The following is a 27,962-nucleotide window of genomic DNA, read 5'->3' on the forward strand; positions in this document are numbered from 1 at the left end:
ACTACGAGAGTCCTGCGCGAATGCCGTATTCCTGCAAGCACGCCGCGTGCGGATTGACGGCGATACGAAATTGCGCGAGCCTTGAGCCAACGCGGTCTGCGCTGCAGCCTCGAGCGTCTGTAACTCAAGATGTGCTCCCGGTTCTTCGGTTACAACCGTTACATACACAGGTAGGTACACACGTGCAGAAAACCATAGGTGTGCGCCAGAACGAGGCGGAAATCGAGATGATGGAGAGTCGGGGATTGCCCCCCGGGAGATACTCGCTTCTGTACTTCGGGGGGGGGGATTTTCATGGCTTTGTATGTATTACACGGGACAGCTCATAGCAGCGGGAGGGGTGTTACGCTTGCATTGCGTTCACGGAAAGGGTTGCGACCTACGAAATATTCCGTCGAATTCGCCACCTAGAAATACGTCCTTATACACGTTTTACCGAGATGTGCAGCGGGTGTAAAGGGAAGATGAAAAATGGTTCCTCTAACATCAAAGGTTGGTGCCGACGATGAGGGATGAAAAAAACGTGGCCAACTCGCGCAGACCACCGATGCACCCCTGCGTTTTACTCCCCCTCACCCCTACCCGAACAATCCCGACGACGAGGACTCTCCAATTTTATTTCAACTGTGAAATAAAACGGCATCCCGTTGCCCTTTTTTATTACAGGTACACCTCACGTTCACCGTGCGTATAAAGTACACGCATGGTGTACGATGTACCCTAGCCTGTTCTCTTTGTGACTTTGATCTCGTTCAACTCCCTGTATGCACTTTATTCTCGTTTTCTGCACGGCACCATGCGCAATGGCTGTTGCCCTTTTCGCGGTTTACCGCAGCTCGAAAAATGCGAAATCAGACGTCACTCAGCGGTATTCGTTTTCCTTCGAGATTGGAAATTTGTCGGGGAAATTGAAAACACATCAGCCGCCTGCTGCTGCTGCTGCCGAGTGGTGAGAATTACCTCGGTATACAGGATTTTTCTTTCTTCGTACTTTTTTTTTTTTTCTTTTTTTTCTTTTATTCTTATACTTTTTTATTACACCCTTTTGCTCTTTATTAAACTCAACCGGACGACGGTTTGCTCATAGTTGCTCGGGTTTCTGGAGAACGTGCGCGAAACGACCGGAAGAAGAAACTCGTCGTCTCGAGGTCATCTTATTCGGAACTAATGCGAGGAGGTAGGACATCCGTATCCCTGTTACTCAACTTTCATCTCACGGCTGCAGAATACGACGGCCACTAGGTATATGTACCTACTGATGTAAAATGGGAAAACTGAGGAGTGAAAAGGGTATGGTCGATGCGAAGCGTACGACTGCGGTTACAAATTACCTTCAAAAGTCTCGCCTCTCGTTCGGAATTTTTTCCTTTCAACATTTTCCATTTTATTCCACTTCGATTATACATGCAATGCAGAGATTAGTTTCAAACACTGGTTAACGGATTTTTCTCTCGCTCAAGATGCGCATTCGTCCATCCGATAGTGACAACTACCACTCGAAAATTTTGACTCGAAGACTTAACTTGCCGTTACAGGTAACGAGTTATAAATCACACCTAGGACAGGCGTGAGCGATTTTCATTCTTATCTTTCCATGGAAAAGGCTACTCTGCATGGGTATAGCTGCAGTGGTGCAAATATATACGCATATATACTCGATATTTAATTACAAACTTTCACATAAATTAGATACGTTGTACCCTGTCCAATTATAAACCGGCTAAGAATGCAGCAAAAGCAGACACTGCTAAGAGTAGCAGGAAATACAAATTCTTCTGTCTTGTTCGAAACAGTCCTTAAAATTATTTATGCGAATATATGTGTATACACATGTATATATACACACGCACACATGTATTCGCATAAATAATTTTATATATATATTGTAACAACGGGGGAAATTAAGAAAGGACTAAGAAAATCAAAGGGTTCTCTGTGCGATTTAAGCGAACGCCGAGCCAAAGAAGTCTCATAAAACAAGGAATATTTTAGAAAGAAAATGGATGTATTTGATTACGAAGCTCTCTTTTTAAAGTCTAGAGACTGACTGTTTTTACAATAATATTTGTTGACCAGCAACCCTATTCATCTTATGACGTGTGAAAGCTACAGTCAACGACGACTACTAGATCATTGGAAAAACGATAACACGGGTGATTGATGATTTCACCCTTTATAACAATATATATACCTATATGTATATGTACGTATATACTCATGCATACGTATAGATATATATATTACTGCTCGGTAATTTACTCGCGTCGAAAGCTCGCAACTGTAATATTTTAACCATTTTACGACGTCTCGAATGTAATTTACGAGGTAAAGGAAACCTCGAAACTACGACGTTTTAAGCCTACGGTACGTGTTCATTTTCGCTTCTCGAATTTGCTCCACTTTCCGACGAAACGCAACGGCTTCTGACTCTTCTATACGTTTGATGCATACTGTATAAGCCTGTGTATCTTATGCATGTATACGTATACGCATGTAGTGACGTATAACTGCCGCGACAATTGAACGTTACCACATCGTTTGCTCTACTTGCATTCGTTATAGCGTCATCCCAGTTACGCACTGGACGCGTGCGACTCGCGCGAAATAACGTTTCCGAAAATTGGAACTACGTTGTGTGGAATTGGCACAAGCGGCAATAATTGGTGCAATCAGTGTAGCACTAATTGCAGTAATTGGTGGGAGTGACGTGCGCTGAACAAAATAAAATTAAATAAAAGACAAACATTCGTTCGAAACTTGAACGTAAATATAGTCAGTTCGGTCTTTCGTTTATTTACTGCTAAACGGCGCACTTATTGGAAAATTGCTTGCAATCTACGAATGACGTCGGAAGTCAAAATATTAGCATGCGATCAACATCTGTATACGAGTCATTCGGTTTCAGATCCAATTCTGTCACCTTCGTGAGGGTTACGAATCTCAAGTTTGAAAATTCATTGCACAAAACTCGTAAGAAAATTTTGTAGATATAGTAAAAATTTTCCAAGAACTTAGGTGACGAGAATCGCGTAATTTAACACCGCGTACAGTATTAGTTACATATATAAAACTTGAGAACGTGGTTTATGGAAAAAGATTGCAGGCAATTGGTACAAAGTTCACGTCGTGAAATTCAAACGCGGTTACAACGAGATGTGCGTGTCAGGTATACATATGTACATGTATGTATATATATATTCCAATTGTAACGAGGCAAAACGCGGCTGGCGCTTCTCTCCGGCAGGATTCAAGTTTCTGCAGCGGTATAGCCTCGAAGAAAGTTCATGCTTTGAATACCGAAGGCTGCTCGCTGCAGCGCACGAGTATATACATATACGACAAACCCTGTCTCTGTGCCGAGAGACACAGTTTGAACTTCCGTTCTCTTATTTATGCAAATATACGACGGACCACTCCACCCTTACCCCTACGTCCTACGTAGCGAAAGGACAAGCGACGGATCGTCCTTTCCTCGTTTGTTATCCGCACGACTTCCGCGACGCCAGGCGACGTCCTCGTATCCCAACTGGATGTTGGATTTCGGAATTCTGGACATACGCACCACCGCAAAACGAACCTCCGCTATATTTCCGGCCGAGTGTCATTAGCACGAATGTAATACGTGGGGTGGTCCGACTATCAGCTTCGTAACAGGCTCACCGCGTTATTTCCAACCGTCAAAATATCCCCTCATCATTTTTACTCCACGGTTTTCAATCGGCTATACCTATATATATTCTCCATTCTCTTTTTTCGCGGGGATTTACGGTACGTATAAACGTATCGGGCATAATTCATGATGCGAATACGGCGTTAGGTTTAGTCTTGTACCTAAAGTTATTTCACTTATTCACGCTCGACTAATTCCCTTCTCCAAGTAAATCATGTAAAATTTTTTTAGAAATAATCGTAAGATCTCAGAGACGTTATCTTTTTGTTTCATTGCTATAACCGGTGTGATCAGTCTTGATAATTTTCGCTCCACATAGTAACGATTGAAATTCTTCCCGATTATTAAAATAAACGATGGCCAATTTGTGAATCGAGGGTCGTTGTATAACAGCTGCGGAAGAGAAAGAAAGAAGAAAGGCGCGTTTATACGAGTAACGCATCGCCCCTTCCTGGTCCTGTATAATAGAGTCCTCGGAAATGGCGAAAATAAATAATCGTCCTGGACGAAGAAGTCACTCGTCGCCGAGCTGAGGACGAATGGGATCGCCGTTGAAGAGGGAGAAAGAAAGATTACCGGAATATACCCGCTGTTGCTGTTGCCGCGTATAAAGAAGAAGGAATCTTTTCAAAACAAATTGACCGTAGTCCTTCAGGTCCTCCGAGTTAAAGGACACCGCGGCTTTTCGCGAGGTGGTTTGCGAAATGGGTTTGGAGGAGGTGGAGAATTAGCGGCACGAGGAAGATGAAAGGGGATGCAGAAGAAGATGAAAAAGCGAGCTGCATACCCTCGTCGCGTTTCTATTCAGGCCTCATTAATACGTAAAATGCGGATCGGGCGATGCACGCGGAACGCGCTGCGGATTCGGCCAGCGCAGGTCGACTCGCCGGCTGTGGAGGAGGAGGACCACGTGTCGAGAACCTCCCGTCTCCATGGAAACCCCCAACTGATCTCACAGACGACCAACACACCGTGAGTCGCGGCCCGTGCCACCGGCTAGCCTCCGACACGTCGACGAGGAACCGAGTCGGGGAGAACACAACACGTCCTCCACACCGACGAGAAATAACGCGAGACTGCTGCAGCGGTCCACGAGAAGAATGTCACCTGTCAAATGCAGCGGCGATACAATAATAACAACGATAATATTAATATTAATAATAATAATAACAATGATAATGATAATGATAACACACAGCTTCGTTGCATAACTCGCGTAACGCAGTGTCCTTGCTTCGTTGCCTGCACAGATGTTGATCCAGATAGGTAGTTGTATAACAGTCGACTAGTCGCTCTTGAGTAGGTAGATATGTACCTAGCAATCCAATATGTTGCGGGTAGAATTATGTTTTTACTTTCAGGATTAATCGAGATTGTTAGGCAAGCTTGTCGCAATTTTTCATCGTATTTCTTCGCAAACTGCAACATTCAAATCATACGCAATTTTTGTAAGCACCGTATTAGAACCCGAAGATTCAATGGGGTGGCAAGTCCTGCATAACTACTATTTTCTATGCACCACCCTGCTGCGACTCGACTCAATCACCCCGACAGTTAACCGGCCACGTTATCGCCGTGCTCAGGGAACTGGACGTAGTTGCGGGACCCACTCGCTAATATGAGGGGGGTTGGGATTTCTATAGATATAATCCGTGCAGTCTGCGGTGTCTGTAGACCAGTGCAGTGCGCTCTGGTTCCGATGTACGGAGTGACTCGTGCGGATAAAAAGAAGGAAGAGAAAAAGAGAGAGAGAGAGAGAGAGAGAGAGAGAGAGAGAGAGAGGAGGGGGGGTTGAATTTTGAGAGAAAGTGCCGGTGAAAACGTGAAATAAAACGGGGAAAGGAAGAAGGAAGAAAAGAAGCATCCTGGTGAACATTGATCGCTCGAAGGAGGTTCACGCGTGTGTACGAGTATGATAGAAAACGTTGCTCGAGGCAACTTATGAAAGGCGAGATATACGTATAGACTGACGGGGTTATTACTACATCCATGCGGAGGGGAATTAACGCTTTAAGAAAGTCGCGAGGGCTAGTCGGCGTTGTGCCGACTGATGTGTACTGCAGTACCTGCGACATAAACCACCCTTTGTTACCGATGCAATTGGATTAGTATTATTTGTAGACGTTAATTCGAGGCTAAAACTGAGAGCGGTTATGCCGATCTAACGTTCGTGGTACCGCGCTTCCGTTACTTTACACGCATGGATGCAGCAGCGTGTTACGCACATTTCCTCAGCAATCGGTACTAATCGTGAAACCGGCCCCCCTTACCGGCGTCTTCCAGAGCGAACCTAAATTATACGCCGGTTACACGGACATCTATAGTACGCTATCTTCCAGATACTCATGGCGCCGTGCATCAAGCTCTGATGGATCGTTCCGGAGATGAAATGATCCGTTTGAATTCGTATATAGAAACGTCGGGGAAATAGGTGTTCACTTGCTTTCTTTTTTTTTTTTTTCTCTATCTATTACAGAACGTTCCGTTCGTCGTGATTGATGGAATTCGAGCGAATTTCTTTACCGCAAACCTCGTACCGTTTTTGAATAAAACATAAAAATTAAATATACCTTCTCAAACTGTGTACGAAAAGTTGCTTGCAATTCCTACCGCAGCATAATTTGTCGACAGTGGTAATAATGCGCGGTTAAATTGCAGCAGTGCAACACGTGACGTTTACTGTTAATAAATTAACTATTTGTATCGAGAGTAGCGAATAATCATTTCCGTTTTGATTTTATTGCAGGAGTGATGTATTCCTGGAACCCTACTTACAACAGCATGGCACTGTTCAGGTCATCAATTCACCGAGCACTCCGCCACCGCTACCTGTTCCATTGCAACATCTACAACTTGCACAACTGCATCACGTACAGGTAAATAATACTTGGTGTCGTTTGCCGTTACACGCGGAGTATTGGTACATTAATTATCGGAACGAAGCGGACGGTTGAAATAATATCTACGTTGTCGGAAAACATTTTTCTTTTTTTTTCTTATCATCAAAGTTTAGAATATGAATAAAAGTCGACTCCTCGCGCTGGTTATCACTAAATATGTACATATTATTTTGTATGTGAATTACGGTTCGAGCCAAGCTTAACGAGCCGGGATTGTGAAAGCCCGAAAAACTGTTACGGATTTTGAATTACACTTCATTTAATTTCATTTGCAATTCAGACTGATGGAACAGCATCCGTTTATACGTAACGGGATTTAACGCGGACGTGAGTTGCCTGCCGAATTAAATAGCCGTATACGCGAAGCTAATTGCAAATCCCTTAATTGCAGATCCGCGAAGTTTCCATCTCTCGGAAAATTTTAGGGACGTGCAAAAAATAAAACTTGTTTCGCATTCCGTTAATGTTTGCCGAATAGACGGTGCTTTGAACAAATTGTCTAATCAAAATTCTTTTATAATAGAAAGATAAGGAATGAATAATTACAGAAAATTCGAGAGGCAACAAGAGGCGGAAATTGTGCGCATCTTACTATGAATATTGCGATTGTAATAAACTGATCATGGGAAAAGCATCAAAAGTTTGACAATGCGGTAAAGCCCCACTTCGATTTTCAACTGCAGGCGCTGCTTCGATTTTAATTAACTTTTGTCATCAAATGCATTTACCCTAATTCGTTTCAATACTGCTTCAACGTCGAGCAGACTTGAATGGCTTCTTCTCACTTTATGATCAATTTCAATCGATCAAATTGTCGTCGGAAGCTCGCGACAAAAACTCTGATTAAAATACGATCTTCGCGAGCCGGTGACGAATTGCCTACGCAAAGTACGTATGTATATATGTATATATATATATATATGTATATATGTATACATTAAATATGTAACGTTGAATTTAATGAAACCCGCGTGCAAATTTAATTTCAAGATGCCGGAAGCCAAGTTTTTCGGGTCAGTTATGAACCGTTGTACAACTAAATTTTCGATTTCTCAATTTTTCGTTCGCGTCTGCCTCCGATTTTTCCTTCTCCTCACTCTCTACTTTTGCGCGCTTAACTTTTTTATTCTTTCTCGAAATCCTACGCCGAATTCGTAATTGACTGGAATTGAAAGTGGCGCATAATTGTCGATTCGATGTACGCGACAATCAGGCGCTTCATACATAAACATTTTATCATCGTCGGTTTCCCCGATTTGCATAACCATAGCCGCCCAGTTAACTAATAATTTTGAATAATTAGGCCGAAGCTAAAAACCGTGCGAATCGCCCGGCAGCCGCAATGATAAATATGGAGATTTTCACACGAGTCACCCCCTTAAGCCGCAATTCGAAGTGTAAATCCTACGTGGGGTCGGTGACAATGCACTCTAATACCGTAGTATATGATATTCCTATATACCGCGGCTCCATCCCGCGGGCACCAAGTTTTATCACAATTTGCAGACGATGTTAAGAAATTTGCTATCACCCGGCATTTTATGCACGGCATAATACGATAAGGATATAGTGATATTATCGCAAAGAAATTTGTTAGATAAATCCGTCAATTTTCTTATTTCCCCTTGCAATTATAGCTTTCACTGATTTTTACTTACCGCAGGTATGACTCGGTTTTAAAAATGGTTCATTTTGAAAAACGTTACTCGTACTTTTATGACAGCAAAACGGGAATATTCAAATGTCCGTATTCCCCGGCCATTTTTATATGTATTCAACGGGCGGGTCGGTCGTATTCCATTCGAATATTGACTATCGTTTTTATATAGTTTCGAACGATCCGGATCCCTGGGGTGAAATCAGCTGCAGGTGCTTTTACATATTCGCGCGAAAGAATAAAATATCCGAAGCGTCGTCGAATGCACCTGCGGTGTTCTATCATACTTTTACAGTTTCTCAAACATGCTCCGCTGTAATACGTACACATGGACGATGGAAATATATATTCTAGATACATGAACTACAGAATAGTTGCGCGGCTTTCAAACGAGAGTAAACTTTCTAACGAAAATCCTCCATGCGCTGAATTGTTTTATTCTACTCGTCACGAAGAAGTCTAGACGGGAGAAAGAGTCGACGGGCAATTTAGTGAACGGAAACTCATTCCCCGCCCCCCTACTCACGTAATGGTAATTAGTAACACACAGTAATTAAAAGGAGATCCGCCGCGCAACAAGCGTAATGAAGCAGGCATAAGCCGCATTTTACGAGATCAGCTCTCGCGCTAATCTTGCTGCTGCTGTTGCAGGATACGAGACAAAAGATGCGATAAAATTTTGACAACTTGAGCTTGAAGAAACCCTCGTGTAATACTTTATTATTTTATCACAGTATTTTACTAGCTGTAACATGTTACAACAATATTTTCAGAGCGAAGAATCGCTCTCCTCCGAAGGATCGGGCAGTACGGGAAGTTCGGCGAGTTCCTCGGATCATTCGGGAAGCGAAGTTGCCTGTGACATCACCCTGATCGAGAGGCTCATTCGTTCCCATCCAATATGGTTCCTTCCAGGCATTCAGAGGGCCGGGGCATTCCACTTATTGCAAGGAAAAGAAGAGGGTGTAAGTACTCATGTACCTAGAAATCTTAATGCTAATCTCTAGCGCTCCTCTCCGTCGATTATTACATCTCAATCGTATCTGAACGTAGAGCCAAAGAATATCAGATAAAAACGAACGTCTTCACTGCAGTTCAATTGAACAGTACGAAAAGTTTCACGATTCGGTTCGTACAAAGCTATAATAACGCCGAATCTGAACGATGAGATATAATATGCGTACGATATTTCTGATATTATACTTTACCACGCGAATCGCGTTCCAAAACTTGAATGTATCGTATGATCTATATTCTTAAACAAAAAATTTATTCCACCTCTTCCCTTCGAGTTTTAGTTTCTTCCCTTCCACGTTTTCGCGTATTTCTTGAAAGACTGCCGAGGAGGGCTTCACTTCGGGGGCTTAACAAGATTATGTTGAGTCTGCGACGGTTTTTGTCTTCGTATATATACATATACGCACGTGTAGGATTAAAGGGCTGCGGAAAATTTCTGCATTATTTTTTTTTTTTTTTACTTCATTTATTTTTTATTTTTTTCCTTCTTCCCCTATTCTCTTGGCAGGCGACGTTAATTTTATCGCTCACCATTTGGCAAACTCCGCGACGATAGAGAGGGAGAGAGAGAGAGAGAGAGAGGAAAAGCTCTGTGAGTGCTACAACTTAATCCCGATATGCGTCCGCAAGTTACACCCGCGACATGCGATATCCGAGCTGCTCTTGTGTAGAGACTATCAAACGAAAAGTTCTAGTATAAGTCTCTGGCTTCTGTCCAGAACATAATCTAAACGACTATCAAGATTAAACGCCGCTATCCCGTGGGAGATGTTAGGTTAATTGCCTACCTTTTCTGTTTGTTAATCGAGTGATCACGTATATATGTTTATAGAGTATGCTGTTCCTGTGTAATTGCCATTTTACTGCCAACTTTTCACCCGTCGGATGTATACGTTCAGAATGCTACCGCGTAGTACGTTTGTATTGAGATCTCACGAAAGATGAAATATTTATCGTATCTTGTCTTGAATATTGTTCTGCCAAGCACCAGGGGCCACTTAACTCGACTCTCATAATTACCCGTCATTGTTTTGAGACAAAGCTCTTTCGCACGTCGGGATTGGCATTGACACAGTTTGTTAAATTCTAACTGTTCGGTATCATAGTTTTTATCATGCGCGATGATCTATCGCGAAGGAAACGCCCGCGCCTCTCTTATTTCATAACTTTTTCTATGAAAATGTTATACGTGATATCTTGATGATTTCTACTCTGACAACTCAACACGAGTTCCAGTCGCGGTTTGTTCTGCTACTATTATTTTTTTTTACGTACAATCTGTAATCCACTGCGGTGAGAATGAGTTGAAAATTTCTAAACCACGTGGAAATGTCTGCTTGCGAATAATGCTTCCGATTTTTGCGCGGCATTCGAGAAGCAAGTTTTTCTTTCTCGTTTATCCGTGATTGTTTTTTTTTTTTTTTCTTCTCCTTTCTCTAGTTGGAAAAACAAAAGCTCTCGTAATCAGCGTGGAAATGCAGGTTTCGAATGAGAGGTATTGTTTTTAAGCATTGTACGTCTCGCCTATTGTTTGAAGCTCCGTTAATTGTTATGTTCGCTGAATGAACGGTCAAATAACAATGCCGCTTGGCTCGACAATTAATCTCTCTATATGTATACTAGTATAGCGTAGGAATGGCGAAATGCAGCGTCTAAAACTTTTGAACCGGGGAAAAGCCACCGGATTTGAAAGTACAAAAGAACATCGAGGAGTTATTATAACACGCTGCACCGAACAGCGCAATCCGCATTTTCTCTTGAATTGAAACGACAAGTGTTCCGTCTACAATTCCACAATTTATTGTACGATTCAATTAGATTCAATATTAAAACGTTGCAACATTCGTTACGTAGCATTATTTAATTCGATGACAGTTATTTTATCTGCCATTTTCAACGCAATTAAACATTTTTATACTCTGCAGGATAGTTTTTCGCATTTTATCTGTAATGCGCGGTTCGTTATAAGTAGCGTCACGCTTCAATACCTGCGTTAAAAAAATGCAATGTTTCTTCCAAAATATCCGTACATCCGTTATTCATGACACCGCCGAAGCAAACACGGCAATTTCATTTTACAGACCGAAAGCAATTTGTTAACAGCTCCAGCGTACGTGGCGTTGTAAATACACGCATTATACATACTTTGAACTCTCCCTCACTGGCGCGTTTCACCTCTCTTTTTCACTTCACTTTGACTTTGTAATCACAGTTTTGTTCTCTTCTTATTTTTTTACTATAAATGCGTTTATAGTTGGGGATGAAAGGTTTAGGACGGATCCTGTTTATTTTCATGCCTCTTTAACAGATAATGCACTTTCGTTTTGCTTCTTTTCGTCAGAATTTCGTCGTACGGCAATCCAGTCAAAGCGACACAATGGCTTTGTCGGTGAGACTACCCTCCGGCAAGGGTCCTTACATCGAGCACTATTTGATCCAGGCCAACAGGGGCCAGCTCAGCCTGGAAACCAGTGAAAATAGATTCGACAATATCCCCTCATTGATAGCGCATTATTCCCAATGCTGGTGAGCAAATCCATTTACGTATACATTATCGGTTATTCATTAGGATAATTATCGGCATTTGTAACCAGTATTACACATTAATTCACCGATATTGCCAAAATCGGTATAAATTGCTTATCTATGTTAATCGCGCTTTTCCTCTCTTCGTCCTTTTTTTTCTTACCTTTTTTTTTTTCTTGCAAGCAGTGACGAATTACCCGTGCAGCTTACTTTGCCACGGGCAATGCGCGAGGCTAAAAACAGGCAACAACTCTCATCACTCGCACTTTTGGGCCAAGAGTTTTGGAGATATCCAATGGCTAATCCAAAACCTCCCGAAAGCAGCAGCAGCAATACGTCAAGCTTGAGCAGCTTCCACGGCGGTGAGTTTATCTTTTGTAATTAATCACGAGTATTCAACACGATGCGTTAATGAACTAACCACTGCATTTACTGCACATTTTATATACGTGTATAATGTATATATACATGTGTATAAATATTATCTCCATTACAAGATGTTTGAACATACGAATGAAAATTTGCATTTGGCATTGATGAATGAAACGAATGATAATTGATACGTGTATTTCTACAGGTAACAACAATAATCCAAACACGCCAACAACGGAAAGTATCGTTCTCAATCTTGCTCCAATTTCGACGCATAATACAAGTGAGTTGAATTTAAATAAGCTAATGAATAAAGCTGGTTAAAAGATTTCTAAAATTAGATCAACGTGTAAATTTTTTTGCTTCTTTTTTTCCTAGCAGCAAATTCGTCGCCGACGAACACGATGGCGACGTCATCATTTCAGTCGTCGTTACCGAGACAACCGAGGCCTACGCCCCCGAACACGCTAAACTTGACGACGTTTAACGAGCCGTTAGATACGAAAAAAGATAAAGTTGAGAAAGTAGTCTCACCCGCTGACAAATTACTCTCTCAAAAATTGATCTCGCCAAATTTGGTACAAAGCGTTCGGTGCCCCTCGCCGGTAGTTCACAATGTACAAAACAACGTTCTCAGCCCCTCGGAGGCGAAGGCTAATTTCGAATCTTCTAAAAGTATAACGGAATTTTCGAAAAATAATAAATTCTCAATTAACTCGTCGTCGTCAACATCGAATTTCCATCAAAATATAGCGAATTTCAATCAATTTTCTAACGCCAATTCACCCGTTATACCCGAGGTCAAGGGTATTGTTTTGGACAACCAAACTCTCGTTCAAAATGTAAAAACTCCCCCACCCCCGCCTCCACGGTGGGCCAAACCCGGGATTAGTCAGAGTCAGAGTAACTTCACCGTGACGACTACGGTCACCTTTAATGTAAACCAAAATGGAGACGTCGGAACTTCGCTGGTAAGTTGTGAGCGATTTCTCTGCCCCGTAGTTTTAAAAATACTAGTTGTCACATGTTGTTTACGAATCGTGTATTTTGTCGTATCTTTCAGCAAAACACACCGTCGGATCCAAGCACTTCTCTGCTCAGTCCTCAAAGTATGAATTCTAACAAATCGCTGACGTCGAGCATCTCTACTAACAAATCGCCACTATCGCCGACGACCCCGATACTTTCGCCCAGCTCTAAAATAGTCTCGAGCATTGGCTCGAAAACGCCCAATGTTCTGTCACCAACGACACCCTCTGGAACGAGTAAATCTAAGAGAAGACGAGACAGAGAGGCCAGAAAGAATTCACAGCATTATCAGGAATCCGACATATTAGACTCGTATTACAGAAGCTCTCCAGGAGATAAAATATCGGACTATGAAGATATTTGGAATACGACCGATCAATCCAATCACTCCACTTGGTCCCCGAACGAAAAATCGGGGAAAAATGACAAGATCACCAGCCCGAATGACCGACTGATCAACTCTAATGATCGCGCTAATATCCAAGACAGGTCGTTGGATCTGAACGAGCGATGCGCCAATGAGAGGTTGTCGGAAAACGAACAATTCCTCCTTAAAAAGGAGAAGTTTTTACTGAGGAACGACAGAAAAATCGCTGGGGGGAATACGGAGAAACTTAGCTACAAAGAAGTTACCAGTCCCGAGTTCAGCAGTTTTAAACCCTTCGTCGAAAATCACGGTCTAAAATGTTTGGATTCGGGTTCTCCGGAGGAAAACGGAATGGGAAAAAGACCGGATCTGCTTTCCAGAGTTTGTGAGTAAACATTTTCCAATCTATTGACTGCAGAATTTTCTCTCGACTCGTTTCACCCTCAACGCTTCACGATGAAATTCTTGTTGATGGATACGTAGAGACGGAAACATGAGAATTTTTTAGTCACTCCCCCAATAAGGGTACAAATGTATTCAGCCACCTTTTCAGTTCCACATTCCATTTCCAACAACTTTTTTAAAACCTCGGTGGCTTTTCAGGCAGTGCCAATTCTTTGAGTAGCCCAAACACAACGACACCTCCAAGAAATAAGCTGGGTCTGATGCTGGCAAAATCTGAGAGCAGCAGTCCAATGACGCCCGAGTCGAAGCAGGGTAGTCCGTTTTACGCAGAACCAGCTGATGCGATAGCTCAAAGTACGGCAATCGTGGCTCGAAGACGTCCGAGAAACAATCCTGTGTCAAGCAAATATCGTCACAGCGAGCCTGGCTGGCTTCAAACCCCTGTCGGAGCGAATGCCAATCAGCTTCATCCCATTGATTGGGATGATACCGAGGAAGCAGAGGACAAAACACCGCTGATATCTTCTTCGGTAGATAACTTAGCCAAGCGTCTGGGTGTCAGAGAGATCAAAAAAATTCCTAGAGCAAAACCAGTCCAGCCACCTAAAGTCAGAACTAAAATGTTCAATGACACTTCCTGGGCTGTTGATTCTAGCTGGGAATTTATCGGTGAGTTGTGATTTCCGCGACGATAAAACGCAGTGACAAGAAAACGTGTCTGAGCATTGTTACTTGATACGACGCAAAGTTATAGAGTAATCTAATGTAGATAAGAAATCTTAAACATTATCAGCTGTTTTATTCTTGCAGGGAATGAAGAAGAAGAATGCGAACCAGATTATGACTGTGACATTGACTATGACGGAGATATGGCCAGGAAATTCCCAGACGACGATGTTGAAAGGGATGCTGTTGGAAATACCTTGACTGTTCAGAGTATCATACTTCAAAGGTATAAAATATTTCTGAATAATAACTTGCACAGGATTGAGAATGATACTTTTTCTGATAAAAATCAATCGATTCCAGAGTAGCACTGCCATTTTCCGTTTTAATCGTCTTCCGTACTTTTATTCTTTTTTCTAGCTATTCAAAACAAAACCAGTTTAGTTGCTACTGCACTATATCAGCTACAGTCAATAAACGTACATTGTAACAAATATTGCTGTTTCCCATCGCAACTGTGGCAATTAGTGAACTATTCGTAACAAAAAATAAATACTCATGCCGTGATGGAAATTGTTTGATAACATTGATAATTTGCTCGATATGAGATTAGTACTATTTTGATAAGAAATCGATAAAAGGCTCGATAAGCCATTCATTGCAATTACTTGTGCAGGTACCCTGAGTTTCTAAAACCTCCGGATGCCATGGAAACCCTCGGCAGCGATCGGAATTCTTCGTACGATAACGTTGAGAAGAGGAATGAGAGAAACGAAAAAAATGAGAGAATTGAAACACCAGATTCGCGGAGGTGCATGGATCTTCGTGCCTACGATCCATCCGAATGGGAAACTATGCTAGAGACTGACGAAAGCGACGTTGAAAGAATAAAACGAAACAAAAGCTTCAAGGAACGTCTAGACCCACTTTTATGTGAGTTGAAATTTACCAGTGCAAACACAAGTATATTCGCGTATTTAGTTATAAGAGGTATGCGGAAAGATGCGGTTTAGTTACGGGGTTGCTATTCTCGAGTAAATTAGTGTTATGCCAGGTAATTTTCTTTTACCATTCACCAATTTGAGCAACGTAGAATGACGCTTGCTGTAATTTATTCATTGGAATCTGCAAACAGGTGCGTTTCTTCACCACCCTAGCGACGAAGCAAACGGATGTTGTTAAATTTGAAAGATTTCTGTAAAAAGCGTCATTTCATTAGTTGTAAATTGTTTGAATGCTACAAGAAAAATATATTAATAATGCGTTTGAATGTAATCCGTAAGTGCGTTTCAAGAAATTGAACAGTTCGAATACGACACGTCATCGGTTTAAGCCCTCGAGTTTGGACTTTATCCCGTGTTAATCTTACGAATTACTGGATTTTCACTCCGGAATACTTAATCTACCTGTCTTAAGCCCCATTAAAGTTATTCTTCTACCTGTATCCGTCAACTGTTCGACGGAAAATACACGCCTGTTTTAGAATCCAAAGACAATGATAGAGACAACGTATTGCCACAGTTTCGAGTTTGCAAATTGAGATATAGTGACGTTCATACAATTCTCCGAAACAGATGATTGCCTTGAACTTCGACCACCAATTTTAATATCACCAAGAATTCGTGAGTTCAAGATTGTTAATTCAAATAGTTTATTCGCTTTGGATACGAAAATCCTATTATTTGACACGTTGCTCATATTTATCGACAAACGCGCGTGAAGTGAATATTCTGGTTTACCGTTGAAGTGAGTACGAAGAGTTCAACTCTCATTCAGAATCATTGTCAAGCGACTGCGCAGTATCGTATCGCAATACGAACGATTCAAAGGTTTGAAAAGTAATCAACTAAGAAATCGTTTGTTGAACGACGTTTTTTATTTTTTTACAACAGTTGCAACTTTAACGAATGTTGCATCATCTAAATATTGACCTGATTAACTTAACAAGACTTTACAAAGCCACTGCTAGTGACTTTTGGACTCTATTGTTCGATAGTTTTCTACAAGATTCCGTAGAATTATATTTGTCTTCCGGTGTAATATCACGACGATTAATATAAAATTCTACTACGCGCTATTTGTTCTATCGTGTGAAGTTTTGTAAAATACATGTACATAGGCTCCCTTGTCTGAGCAAAGATTTAATAAGTAAACTAGTTTCAATCGTCCGTATTTCATCACTGTACTGTAATTTGCCTTGACGCGTGCTGGCGTTATAATGTGCAATGTTTTCATTTCTGCACTTCATCGATTCAATGTTATTATGTATGAAGATAATCGTAACATTACACGATCTCTTTCTACACGTGCCGCGGCATGAGAAAGATTAGTATACAAATAGCAAAGCTGCATTTTACTTCCACCCTATAATAAAAAAATTGGTTTATTGGTTTAAATCATCTATATTTACAATTCGATTTCAAACATCTGCTTCATCCCCACCACCAAGTTCTAAAGTACACTTAGTCACTACCAACGTTCAATTGTCTTCCTCGAGATGTTCCTAGGCAAAGGCGATCCAGTCGTAATTGAAAATTCATGGCTACTCGACGCAACAAATTCGAACTCTCTCGGAGTATTTGACGCGTGTAATTTCGGAGTGAAAAGATCGAACAAGCTGTTATCAATGGTTTCCCGATTTTTTGCTGAAAAATATTATAATTTGTGAATAACATATTCAAAAAATTTTCATACTTGTGACTTATTCTGCCAAATACAAGTACCGGTGACATTTATAGCTTTATTGTCAGTTTTTCGAATCTCTACAAAATTTCGCAGTGATATTTGACATGTAAACTAAGTGAAATTTTTCTACGATTATATTTGTGGTTAAATTATTTGATTTAACTTAAATCTTTATTCTGCCGAATATAAATTATAAATAAATTGTAAATATTTTATGATCCAGTATTGAAATGAGCTTAAATACATTTTATTACACATAAACTGCTGGAGCTGATTTGTCTAAAGTTATTTTACTTGAAATCGTATGATGTGATATATGACATATGATAATAAATTATTTTATTTATGTGAAACAAAACTTCGGTGCATTTAAAAAGTGTAAACAGAGAACCATTATTTTTAAACCGAATTCCAGAAAAAATGTACCATGTTGACAACAATTAATTGTTCAATGCGTGCTACTGAAATAAAAATTAAATTTAGATCTAGAATTCGTTACATACTTCATTTGGTTGAAGAATGGTTTCGTGATACATGTAAAAAAATACGGTCCTCTTGTAAAATATCTTTGAAAAGTAAGATCGTAAATAATAACTTGAAGTAATTTTTAATACATGGTTTTATCGCTGACAATTGAGATATTAATTTTTTTCATTTTAACTCTCTTCTCAGCACCTCCAAGACTTCAAGCTTTGAGAAATCGAGAAACAGGAACAGGATCAACAATACGTTGTTACGCGTTGCAGCTTGCCGTAGATAAAACGACAACATTTTCACAAAACATTGATAATTTTATTCAATGCACAAAAGAGGGAAAGGAGGCCAGTCCGCATGTTGTCATGAGAAACATGCGGCAATTCATGTCTGGTATGAAAAACTACTTGGTAAAACACGGAGAAAGAGAATTTGAAAAGGAAGTTGAGAAGGAAAGACTGAAACTAAAGCCAAACGAATTCCTGAACCTCGATGCTATATTGGAAGGAGTGATGATGGGTCTCGTCGTTAGACCTCTCAAAGAACACGTGTATCGACTCTTCGTGGACCATTACACGGCGACAGGTTCCTTGCGCACATTGGCAGACAGTATTCAGTACGCTTATGGAAAACATATTCAAGAACTAGGAGTTCGGGTAATTAACAAGATACTAAGTACAAAAATGTTGAAATGAGCTAAGAAATTAAACAAAATTGTTTATTTGTTCTAGCCAAAACTCTTTCCACCAAGTGAAGCAAACCTAGAGATCATTCTCAAGTATATCGACCGTCTGCAAAAGGCAGATTCTCCCTTGGATAAATTAGAAAATCTACTGGCAGCTATATCTGCAATATTTAATTCTGTAAGAACCAATTTCACACTTAAAAAATCTCAAAAGGTTTCCAATAGTTGCAGACAGATATTGGTATGACCATGGTCCTTATTAAACCTTGAAACCTCATTTAAAATATATCATGTTTCATTCACAGGTAAAACAATCAAACTCAGACAGTGAAATTGTGTTGGGAGCTGACGACCTGCTGCCACTTTTGGTCTGGGTGTTGGTGCGCGGTCGAGTCTGGGGAGCTGAAGTTGAAGCGGAATACATGTGGGGTTTACTGCATCCGTCTCTGCTGACTGGAGAGGGTGGTTATTACCTGACAACACTGTCTAGTGCTGTTCATGTGTTGAAAACTTTCAAATCAAGCCAAGGAACAATGTCTACATTAAATGTTAGTACATCAATGCCTGCTGAATGTTGATAGTAATGAAATGAAAATATAAAAAAAATTAATTTCTATTATTTACTTATGTTATTTTCATACCTATGTCAATCCTCTATGCAATTGATATTTTAGGGCTCTGGAACCCCAGACTGCTCTTCCGTACTAAGAATACTGATCCCAGATGAATTACATGGTTCGTTAAACACTAGAACTTTGCCCGTTCGTCCGAACAACAACACTCGGGAAATATGCCGTATTCTGGCACACAAGATTCGTTGCACAAATCCACAAGATTATGGCCTCTTCAAATTAGTCCAAGGCGAGGGTGAGTTTATAGAATCATGAGTTTTATTTCAAGGTTTCACGGACTTTTTGAACGTTCAGTAATTTAACTTGATATTTTTCACTTTGTAGAAACGCTACTCGGTGATCACGAATGCCCCCAAGAATTATCTCACTGTGTATTTGCCTACAAGCGAATCGATGCCAAGATTGCCTGGCCAAAAACGAGTTCATAAGTAATAATATAAGTGAATACCGAAATTTCATTTATGCAATCATGAACTATCTGAGTATATCACATTATTTTAATCGGTTCACAAATATCTTACAAATATTCGACAATGTTAAGTCTTTCTGAAAGACGTAAATAGTAACACAGAACGTATTTCTGAATCGACAGTACTACTAATCGTAATAAACAGGTAAATTTTTTATCGTGATTGGTCTTTTTTTCTCAATTGATTAAGAGAAAAAAATTGAGGCAATAATAATTCAACCAGAAACGATACTCGTCATAATGCTACGAGTTGCACGTCATGCATATTATTCAATCCAGCAGCGATCAAATATTTTGAACTCAAAATTATATATATCATTATGAATGACAGCTGAACTTGAAACATAGAACCGATTGAACGGCTTATCTAGTTATGACCTATCACCTTCTGAGCTATTTATTTCGAAATGTATAACCGAAAAATATACAATCAATTGATCTATTATGATATTGAAGCATTTTTCTGTAGCATGAGCAACAGTGGTCGGCTTTCCTTCAATGATAGATCTTCTGTTCATCACTGCCAGAGTAAATGAATTATTTAAAACTTCATGTGATCTAACTCATGTAATCAATCTAAACAACATTGTCAAGTAATGTCACTCAGTATTCGAGATTAGTTATACATCTACAATAATTACATTAATAATTAGCTTTATCAATATCCTTGGACAAGCTTTAAAATAAAATTCAGCTGGTAGGGAATGAGAAAGCAAAATTCTTCGAGAGTCTTGAAACACTCCTTCCACCATTTCTGTCACTATTTCATAAACTCTTAGCAACATGAAGGTCTGATTATAATTTGACTCGCAATAAATACGATTCATTAGGCGCAAAATGTTCATTTCTTTTTCTAAGGATCTTACTTGTCTCTAGTGAAAGAATTATTAATTTCAAGTCATCTTACACCGCCTGCTCATTCCTACAAGTTTCTGACGTCTAGGGTATCTGAGCTTTTATTTCAGAGCTTGTTCTCAAGATATAAATATATACATTTTCTATAACCAAGCAGATTTGTAGCAAATTTCGTAAAACAAAATTTAGATTAGAATACGAAAAGTTAGGATAGAATCTATTTTAAGTACTTTTTATGAAACTGAGCTAGTTAGCTGGTAAGCGAGCGATATTTTATGCAGAACAATATTTATTTAACGCTGTATACATTTTTCTCTTAACAATTATTATAGATAAATACTTAGTGGTAATTTTAATTCGGATTCAACTAAGGCTGGCTTAACATTAAGAAATAATTAGTTTGATATTGTTGCCATCGTTCTTCGTCAAACAACGTATAACTAAACTCATTGCAATTCGAATAATTTGCAGGCAGTATTTCAGCCGACACAAAATTTATGGATAGTATTCGTAATTTCTCAAGAAACAAAACGAATTTTTTTAATTCTATGAACAGAGAAACAAAATTTAGTATACTACGTCCTTTATTTTATGGCAGTTGCAAATTTAGAAATATGTATCAATAAATTGTAGGCACAACAGATGTTTTCCAGGGTTCGTCTGACGGTTAACATGCAAACTGATTTGTTAATTTTATCTTGTATATTTACTGAATCTATTTATTAAAAGCATTTTGTTATTTCTATCTATAGTGTCAGTACCCTGTATGTGCTTTGTTGATTAACGGTTATTCTTAATTTTAAATACATATATATGCTTCTAATATGCTAGTCAGTCAAAATGAACGAGAAGTTTGAACCTATTTTGAATGGTATACTTACGAAACTTTAATCCATCAAAATTATACCTCTTATTATTGTAACATGTACATGTACGCTCAATAAACACTTTTCTATAATTCGAATCTTTTAGCGTTGACTGAAAAATTTTAACGCCCCAGCAACGTGCAGTTGAATGTTGGAACTTTGACTGTTCTTAAGTGTTTTTGAACTTGAAGTTTATTGTACAGATATCCAGCTACTTAAACTACAAGAAAATTAAATGTGGACAGCATACGATCCGTTGTTCACAGCGAGTCAAAACTGCGCGCGATGGAGTTCTCTGGTGAATTTATGTCGATAAAGGGTGTGGATGTATCGATTCTCAGATCCGAAAAAATGTATTGAAGTAATTAAAAGGGGTGAACTTACTTCTTGACAGAGTAAAACAGTTTGCCTTTGAAAATCCATTCGTACCGCTCCTTCTAGACTAATGGGACCCCACGAATTGGAAAAAAAGACTTTAAGAGCGTCGTGAGACCAACAGCTGGAGAGATACTAACGAGGAACTAAAAAATTTCTTGACTTATTAACTTCATTGAAAGTTACATTGAATTGGAACAATACAATATCACAGGTATAGTAGCCTGCATATTCTTCATTTGTATGGTTGCATTTCTTCGTGTCATTCGCTACGATGCTATTTTGCAACACAGTAAAGTACAATACCCTCGCACCAGAACACTTGAGGTAGGATATAGGCATTTCGGATAAACTGAAACTGTAACATTGCGACAATAAATTCGTTATTTGACTTCCCCACACCTCTTTCATATACTGGTGAACTATGCATGTTTCCGGCTGCGACTCTTGATCCTTCGCATTAGAGAATTAATCGAAGCATTTTGTGAATCGCCAAAATTTTCGACAAAAATGCAAAGGGGTTAGCCTTACTTTTTTTTGGGGCCGAAAATTTTTGGTCTCAGATTCGATTCGTATGACCCTTATCGGACTAATTGGACCACCAGGAACTCAGAAAACGCAGCGAAAAGAGTGTGGGATCAACAGGAGAGAAATTACGGACGAAAAAGCACCTGCCGAAAAATGTCGAAAATACTGGTTCTCGTTTTTTTGCTGTAACTTTTGATGCGTTGATCGCAGCGTGTTGGGACTGCGCCCAATCGATTTCTCTCGCAAAATTACGTCGGAATAGTGCATGGAAGAATTTATTCCAGCACTTTTCAAAATCGCCAAAATTTTCGCCAAAAATGCAAAGGGGTTAGCCTTACTTTTTTTTGGGGTCGAAAATTTTTGGTCTCAGATTCGATTCGTATGACCCTTTCCCGACTAATTGGACCACCAGGAACTCGGAAAACGCAGCGAAAAAAGTGTGGGATCAACAGGAGAGAAATTACGGAGGAAAAAGCACCTGCCGAAAAATGTCGAAATTACAGGTTCTCGTTTTTTGGCTGTAACTTTTGATGCGTTGATCGCAGCGTGTTGGGACTGCGCCCAATCGATTTTTCCCGCAGAATTACGTCGGAATAGTGCATGAAAGAATTTATTCCAGCACTTTTCAAAATCGCCAAAATTTTCGCCAAAAATGCAAAGGGGTTAGCCTTACTTTTTTTTGGGGCCAAAAATTTTTGGTCTCAGATTCGATTCGTATGACCCTTATCCGACTAATTGGACCACCAGGAACTCAGTAAACGCAGCGAAAAGAGTGTGGGATCAACAGGAGAGAAATGACGGAGGAAAAAGCACCTGCCGAAAAATGTCGAAAATACAGGTTCTCGTTTTTTGGCTGTAACTTTTGATGCGTTGATCGCAGCGTGTTGGGACTGCGCCTAATCGATTTTTCTCGCAAAATTACGTCGGAATAGTGCATGAAAGAATTTATTCCAGCACTTTTCAAAATCGCCAAAATTTTCGCCAAAAATGCAAAGGGGTTAGCCTTACTTTTTTTTGGGGCCGAAAATTTTTGGTCTCAGATTCGATTCGTATGACCCTTTCCCGACTAATTGGACCACCAGGAACTCGGAAAACGCAGCGAAAAGAGTGTGGGATCAACAGGAGAGAAATTACGGAGGAAAAAGCACCTGCCGAAAAATGTCGAAAATACAGGTTCTCGTTTCTTGGCTGTAACTTTTGATGCGTTGATCGCAGCGTGTTGGGACTGCGCCCAATCGATTTCTCTCGCAAAATTACGTCGGAATAGCGCATGAAAGAATTTATTCCAGCACTTTTCAAAATCGCCAAAATTTTCGCCAAAAATGCAAAGGGGTTAGCCTTACTTTTTTTTGGGGCCGTAAATTTTTGGTCTCAGATTCGATTCGTATGACCCTTTCCCGACTAATTGGACCACCAGGAACTCAGAAAACGCAGCGAAAAGAGCGTGGGATCAACAGAAGAGAAATTACGGAGGAAAAAGCACCTGCCGAAAAATGTCGAAAATACAGGTTCTCGTTTCTTGGCTGTAACTTTTGATGCGTTGATCGCAGCGTGTTGGGACTGCGCCTAATCGATTTTTCTCGCAAAATTACGTCGGAATAGTGCATGAAAGAATTTATTCCAGCACTTTTCAAAATCGCCAAAATTTTCGCCAAAAATGCAAAGGGGTTAGCCTTACTTTTTTTTGGGGCCAAAAATTTTTGGTCTCGGATTCGATTCGTATGACCCTTATCCGACTAATTGGACCACCAGGAACTCAGTAAACGCAGCGAAAAGAGTGTGGGATCAACAGGAGAGAAATTACGGAGGAAAAAGCACCTGCCGAAAAATGTCGAAAATACAGGTTCTCGTTTTTTGGCTGTAACTTTTGATGCGTTGATCGCAGCGTGTTGGGACTGCGCCCAATCGATTTTTCTCGCAAAATTACGTCGGAATAGTGCATGAAAGAATTTATTCCAGCACTTTTCAAAATTGCCAAAATTTTCGCCAAAAATGCAAAGGGGTTAGCCTTACTTTTTTTTGGGGCCAAAAATTTTTGGTCTCAGATTCGATTCGTATGACCCTTATCGGACTAATTGGACCACCAGGAACTCAGAAAACGCAGCGAAAAGAGCGTGGGATCAACAGGAGAGAAATTACGGAGGAAAAAGCACCTGCCGAAAAATGTCGAAAATACTGGTTCTCGTTTTTTTGCTGTAACTTTTGATGCGTTGATCGCAGCGTGTTGGGACTGCGCCCAATCGATTTCTCTCACAAAATTACGTCGGTATAGTGCATGAAAGAATTTATTCCAGCACTTTTCAAAATCGCCAAAATTTTCGCCAAAAATGCAAAGGGGTTAGCCTTACTTTTTTTTGGGGCCGAAAATTTTTGGTCTCAGATTCGATTCGTATGACCCTTTCCCGACTAATTGGACCACCAGGAACTCGGAATACGCAGCGAAAAGAGTGTGGGATCAACAGGAGAGAAATTACGGAGGAAAAAGCACCTGCCGAAAAATGTCGAAATTACAGGTTCTCGTTTTTTGGCTGTAACTTTTGATGCGTTGATCGCAGCGTGTTGGGACTGCGCCCAATCGATTTTTCTCGCAAAATTACGTCGGAATAGTGCATGAAAGAATTTATTCCAGCACTTTTCAAAATCGCCAAAATTTTCGCCAAAAATGCAAAGGGGTTAGCCTTACTTTTTTTTGGGGCCAAAAATTTTTGGTCTCAGATTCGATTCGTATGACCCTTATCGGACTAATTGGACCACCAGGAACTCAGAAAACGCAGCGAAAAGAGCGTGGGATCAACAGGAGAGAAATTACGGAGGAAAAAGCACCTGCCGAAAAATGTCGAAAATACTGGTTCTCGTTTTTTTGCTGTAACTTTTGATGCGTTGATCGCAGCGTGTTGGGACTGCGCCCAATCGATTTCTCTCGCAAAATTACGTCGGTATAGTGCATGAAAGAATTTATTCCAGCACTTTTCAAAATCGCCAAAATTTTCGCCAAAAATGCAAAGGGGTTAGCCTTACTTTTTTTTGGGGCCGAAAATTTTTGGTCTCAGATTCGATTCGTATGACCCTTTCCCGACTAATTGGACCACCAGGAACTCGGAAAACGCAGCGAAAAGAGTGTGGGATCAACAGGAGAGAAATTACGGAGGAAAAAGCACCTGCCGAAAAATGTCGAAATTACAGGTTCTCGTTTTTTGGCTGTAACTTTTGATGCGTTGATCGCAGCGTGTTGGGACTGCGCCCAATCGATTTTTCCCGCAAAATTACGTCGGAATAGTGCATGAAAGAATTTATTCCAGCACTTTTTAAAATCGCCAAAATTTTCGCCAAAAATGCAAAGGGGTTAGCCTTACTTTTTTTTGGGGCCGAAAATTTTTGGTCTTAGATTCGATTCGTGTGACCCTTTCCCGACTAATTGGACCACCAGGAACTCAGAAAACGCGGCGAAAAGAGTGTGGGATCAACAGGAGAGAAATTACGGAGGAAAAAGCACCTGCCGAAAAATGTCGAAAATACAGGTTCTCGTTTCTTGGCTGTAACTTTTGATGCGTTGATCGCAGCGTGTTGGGACTGCGCCTAATTGATTTTTCTCGCAAAATTACGTCGGAATAGTGCATGTAAGAATTTATTCCAGCACTTTTCAAAATCGCCAAAATTTTCGCCAAAAATGCAAAGGGGTTAGCCTTACTTTTTTTTGGGGCCGTAAATTTTTGGTCTCAGATTCGATTCGTATGACCCTTTCCCGACTAATTGGACCACCAGGAACTCAGAAAACGCAGCGAAAAGAGCGTGGGATCAACAGGAGAGAAATTACGGAGGAAAAAGCACCTGCCGAAAAATGTCGAAAATACAGGTTCTCGTTTCTTGGCTGTAACTTTTGATGCGTTGATCGCAGCGTGTTAGGACTGCGCCCAATCGATTTCTCTCGCAAAATTACGTCGGAATAGCGCATGAAAGAATTTATTCCAGCACTTTTCAAAATCGCCAAAATTTTCACCAAAAATGCAAAGGGGTTAGCCTTACTTTTTTTTGGGGCCGTAAATTTTTGGTCTCAGATTCGATTCGTATGACCCTTTCCCGACTAATTGGACCACCAGGAACTCAGAAAACGCAGCGAAAAGAGCGTGGGATCAACAGAAGAGAAATTACGGAGGAAAAAGCACCTGCCGAAAAATGTCGAAAATACAGGTTCTCGTTTCTTGGCTGTAACTTTTGATGCGTTGATCGCAGCGTGTTGGGACTGCGCCTAATCGATTTTTCTCGCAAAATTACGTCGGAATAGTGCATGAAAGAATTTATTCCAGCACTTTTCAAAATCGCCAAAATTTTCGCCAAAAATGCAAAGGGGTTAGCCTTACTTTTTTTTGGGGCCAAAAATTTTTGGTCTCAGATTCGATTCGTATGACCCTTATCGGACTAATTGGACCACCAGGAACTCAGAAAACGCAGCGAAAAGAGTGTGGGATCAACAGGAGAGAAATTACGGAGGAAAAAGCACCTGCCGAAAAATGTCGAAAATACTGGTTCTCGTTTTTTTGCTGTAACTTTTGATGCGTTGATCGCAGCGTGTTGGGACTGCGCCCAATCGATTTCTCTCGCAAAATTACGTCGGTATAGTGCATGAAAGAATTTATTCCAGCACTTTTCAAAATCGCCAAAATTTTCGCCAAAAATGCAAAGGGGTTAGCCTTACTTTTTTTTGGGGCCGAAAATTTTTGGTCTCAGATTCGATTCGTATGACCCTTTCCCGACTAATTGGACCACCAGGAACTCGAAAAACGCAGCGAAAAGGGTGTGGGATCAACAGGAGAGAAATTACGGAGGAAAAAGCACCTGCCGAAAAATGTCGAAATTACAGGTTCTCGTTTTTTGGCTGTAACTTTTGATGCGTTGATCGCAGCGTGTTGGGACTGCGCCCCATCGATTTTTCCCGCAAAATTACGTCGGAATAGTGCATGAAAGAATTTATTCCAGCACTTTTCAAAATCGCCAAAATTTTCGCCAAAAATGCAAAGGGGTTAGCCTTACTTTTTTTTGGGGCCGAAAATTTTTGGTCTTAGATTCGATTCGTGTGACCCTTTCCCGACTAATTGGACCACCAGGAACTCCGAAAACGCAGCGAAAAGAGTGTGGGATCAACAGGAGAGAAATTACGGAGGAAAAAGCACCTGCCGAAAAATGTCGAAAATACAGGTTCTCGTTTCTTGGCTGTAACTTTTGATGCGTTGATCGCAGCGTGTTGGGACTGCGCCTGATCGATTTTTCTCGCAAAATTACGTCGGAATAGTGCATGAAAGAATTTATTCCAGCACTTTTCAAAATCGCCAAAATTTTCGCCAAAAATGCAAAGGGGTTAGCCTTACTTTTTTTTGGGGCCAAAAATTTTTGGTCTCAGATTCGATTCGTATGACCCTTATCCGACTAATTGGACCACCAGGAACTCAGTAAACGCAGCGAAAAGAGTGTGGGATCAACAGGAGAGAAATTACGGTGGAAAAAGCACCTGCCGAAAAATGTCGAAAATACAGGTTCTCGTTTTTTGGCTGTAACTTTTGATGCGTTGATCGCAGCGTGTTGGGACTGCGCCCAATCGATTTTTCTCGCAAAATTACGTCGGAATAGTGCATGAAAGAATTTATTCCAGTCCTTTTCAAAATCGCCAAAATTTTCGCCAAAAATGCAAAGGGGTTAGCCTTACTTTTTTTTGGGGCCAAAAATTTTTGGTCTCAGATTCGATTCGTATGACCCTTATCCGACTAATTGGACCACCAGGAACTCAGTAAA

General features: G+C 40.4%; 1 protein-coding gene across 13 annotated transcripts in view; it reads left to right on the forward strand.

The window, feature by feature from the left end:
* Nucleotides 1-21,373, forward strand: part of spri (Src homology 2 domain-containing protein sprint) — a 101,502-nt gene extending 80,129 nt beyond the window's left edge. For 9 of the 13 annotated variants that reach the window (XM_046632006.2, XM_046632014.2, XM_069136886.1 and 6 more), the window contains 15 exons: nt 6,417-6,546; nt 9,001-9,192; nt 11,586-11,770; nt 11,954-12,132; nt 12,348-12,425; nt 12,521-13,113; nt 13,206-13,923; nt 14,142-14,612; nt 14,754-14,895; nt 15,286-15,542; nt 17,967-18,424; nt 18,500-18,631; nt 18,759-19,001; nt 19,128-19,320; nt 19,410-21,373. In XM_046632006.2, coding sequence (XP_046487962.1) covers nt 6,417-6,546; nt 9,001-9,192; nt 11,586-11,770; nt 11,954-12,132; nt 12,348-12,425; nt 12,521-13,113; nt 13,206-13,923; nt 14,142-14,612; nt 14,754-14,895; nt 15,286-15,542; nt 17,967-18,424; nt 18,500-18,631; nt 18,759-19,001; nt 19,128-19,320; nt 19,410-19,513 — 4,075 coding nt within the window. In that variant the 3' untranslated portion in view covers nt 19,514-21,373. Of the gene's footprint in view, nt 1-6,416; nt 6,547-9,000; nt 9,193-11,585; nt 11,771-11,953; nt 12,133-12,347; nt 12,426-12,520; nt 13,114-13,205; nt 13,924-14,141; nt 14,613-14,753; nt 14,896-15,285; nt 15,543-16,887; nt 17,870-17,966; nt 18,425-18,499; nt 18,632-18,758; nt 19,002-19,127; nt 19,321-19,409 lie in introns of those variants that run through there. The other 4 variants (XM_046632009.1, XM_046632007.2, XM_046632010.2 and 1 more) reach the window with 4 other exon arrangements.
* Nucleotides 21,374-27,962: the final 6,589 nt, after the last annotated feature.

Source organism: Neodiprion pinetum, chromosome 6 (genome assembly GCF_021155775.2).
Source record: "Neodiprion pinetum isolate iyNeoPine1 chromosome 6, iyNeoPine1.2, whole genome shotgun sequence".
Taxonomy (NCBI): Eukaryota; Metazoa; Arthropoda; class Insecta; order Hymenoptera; family Diprionidae; genus Neodiprion; species Neodiprion pinetum.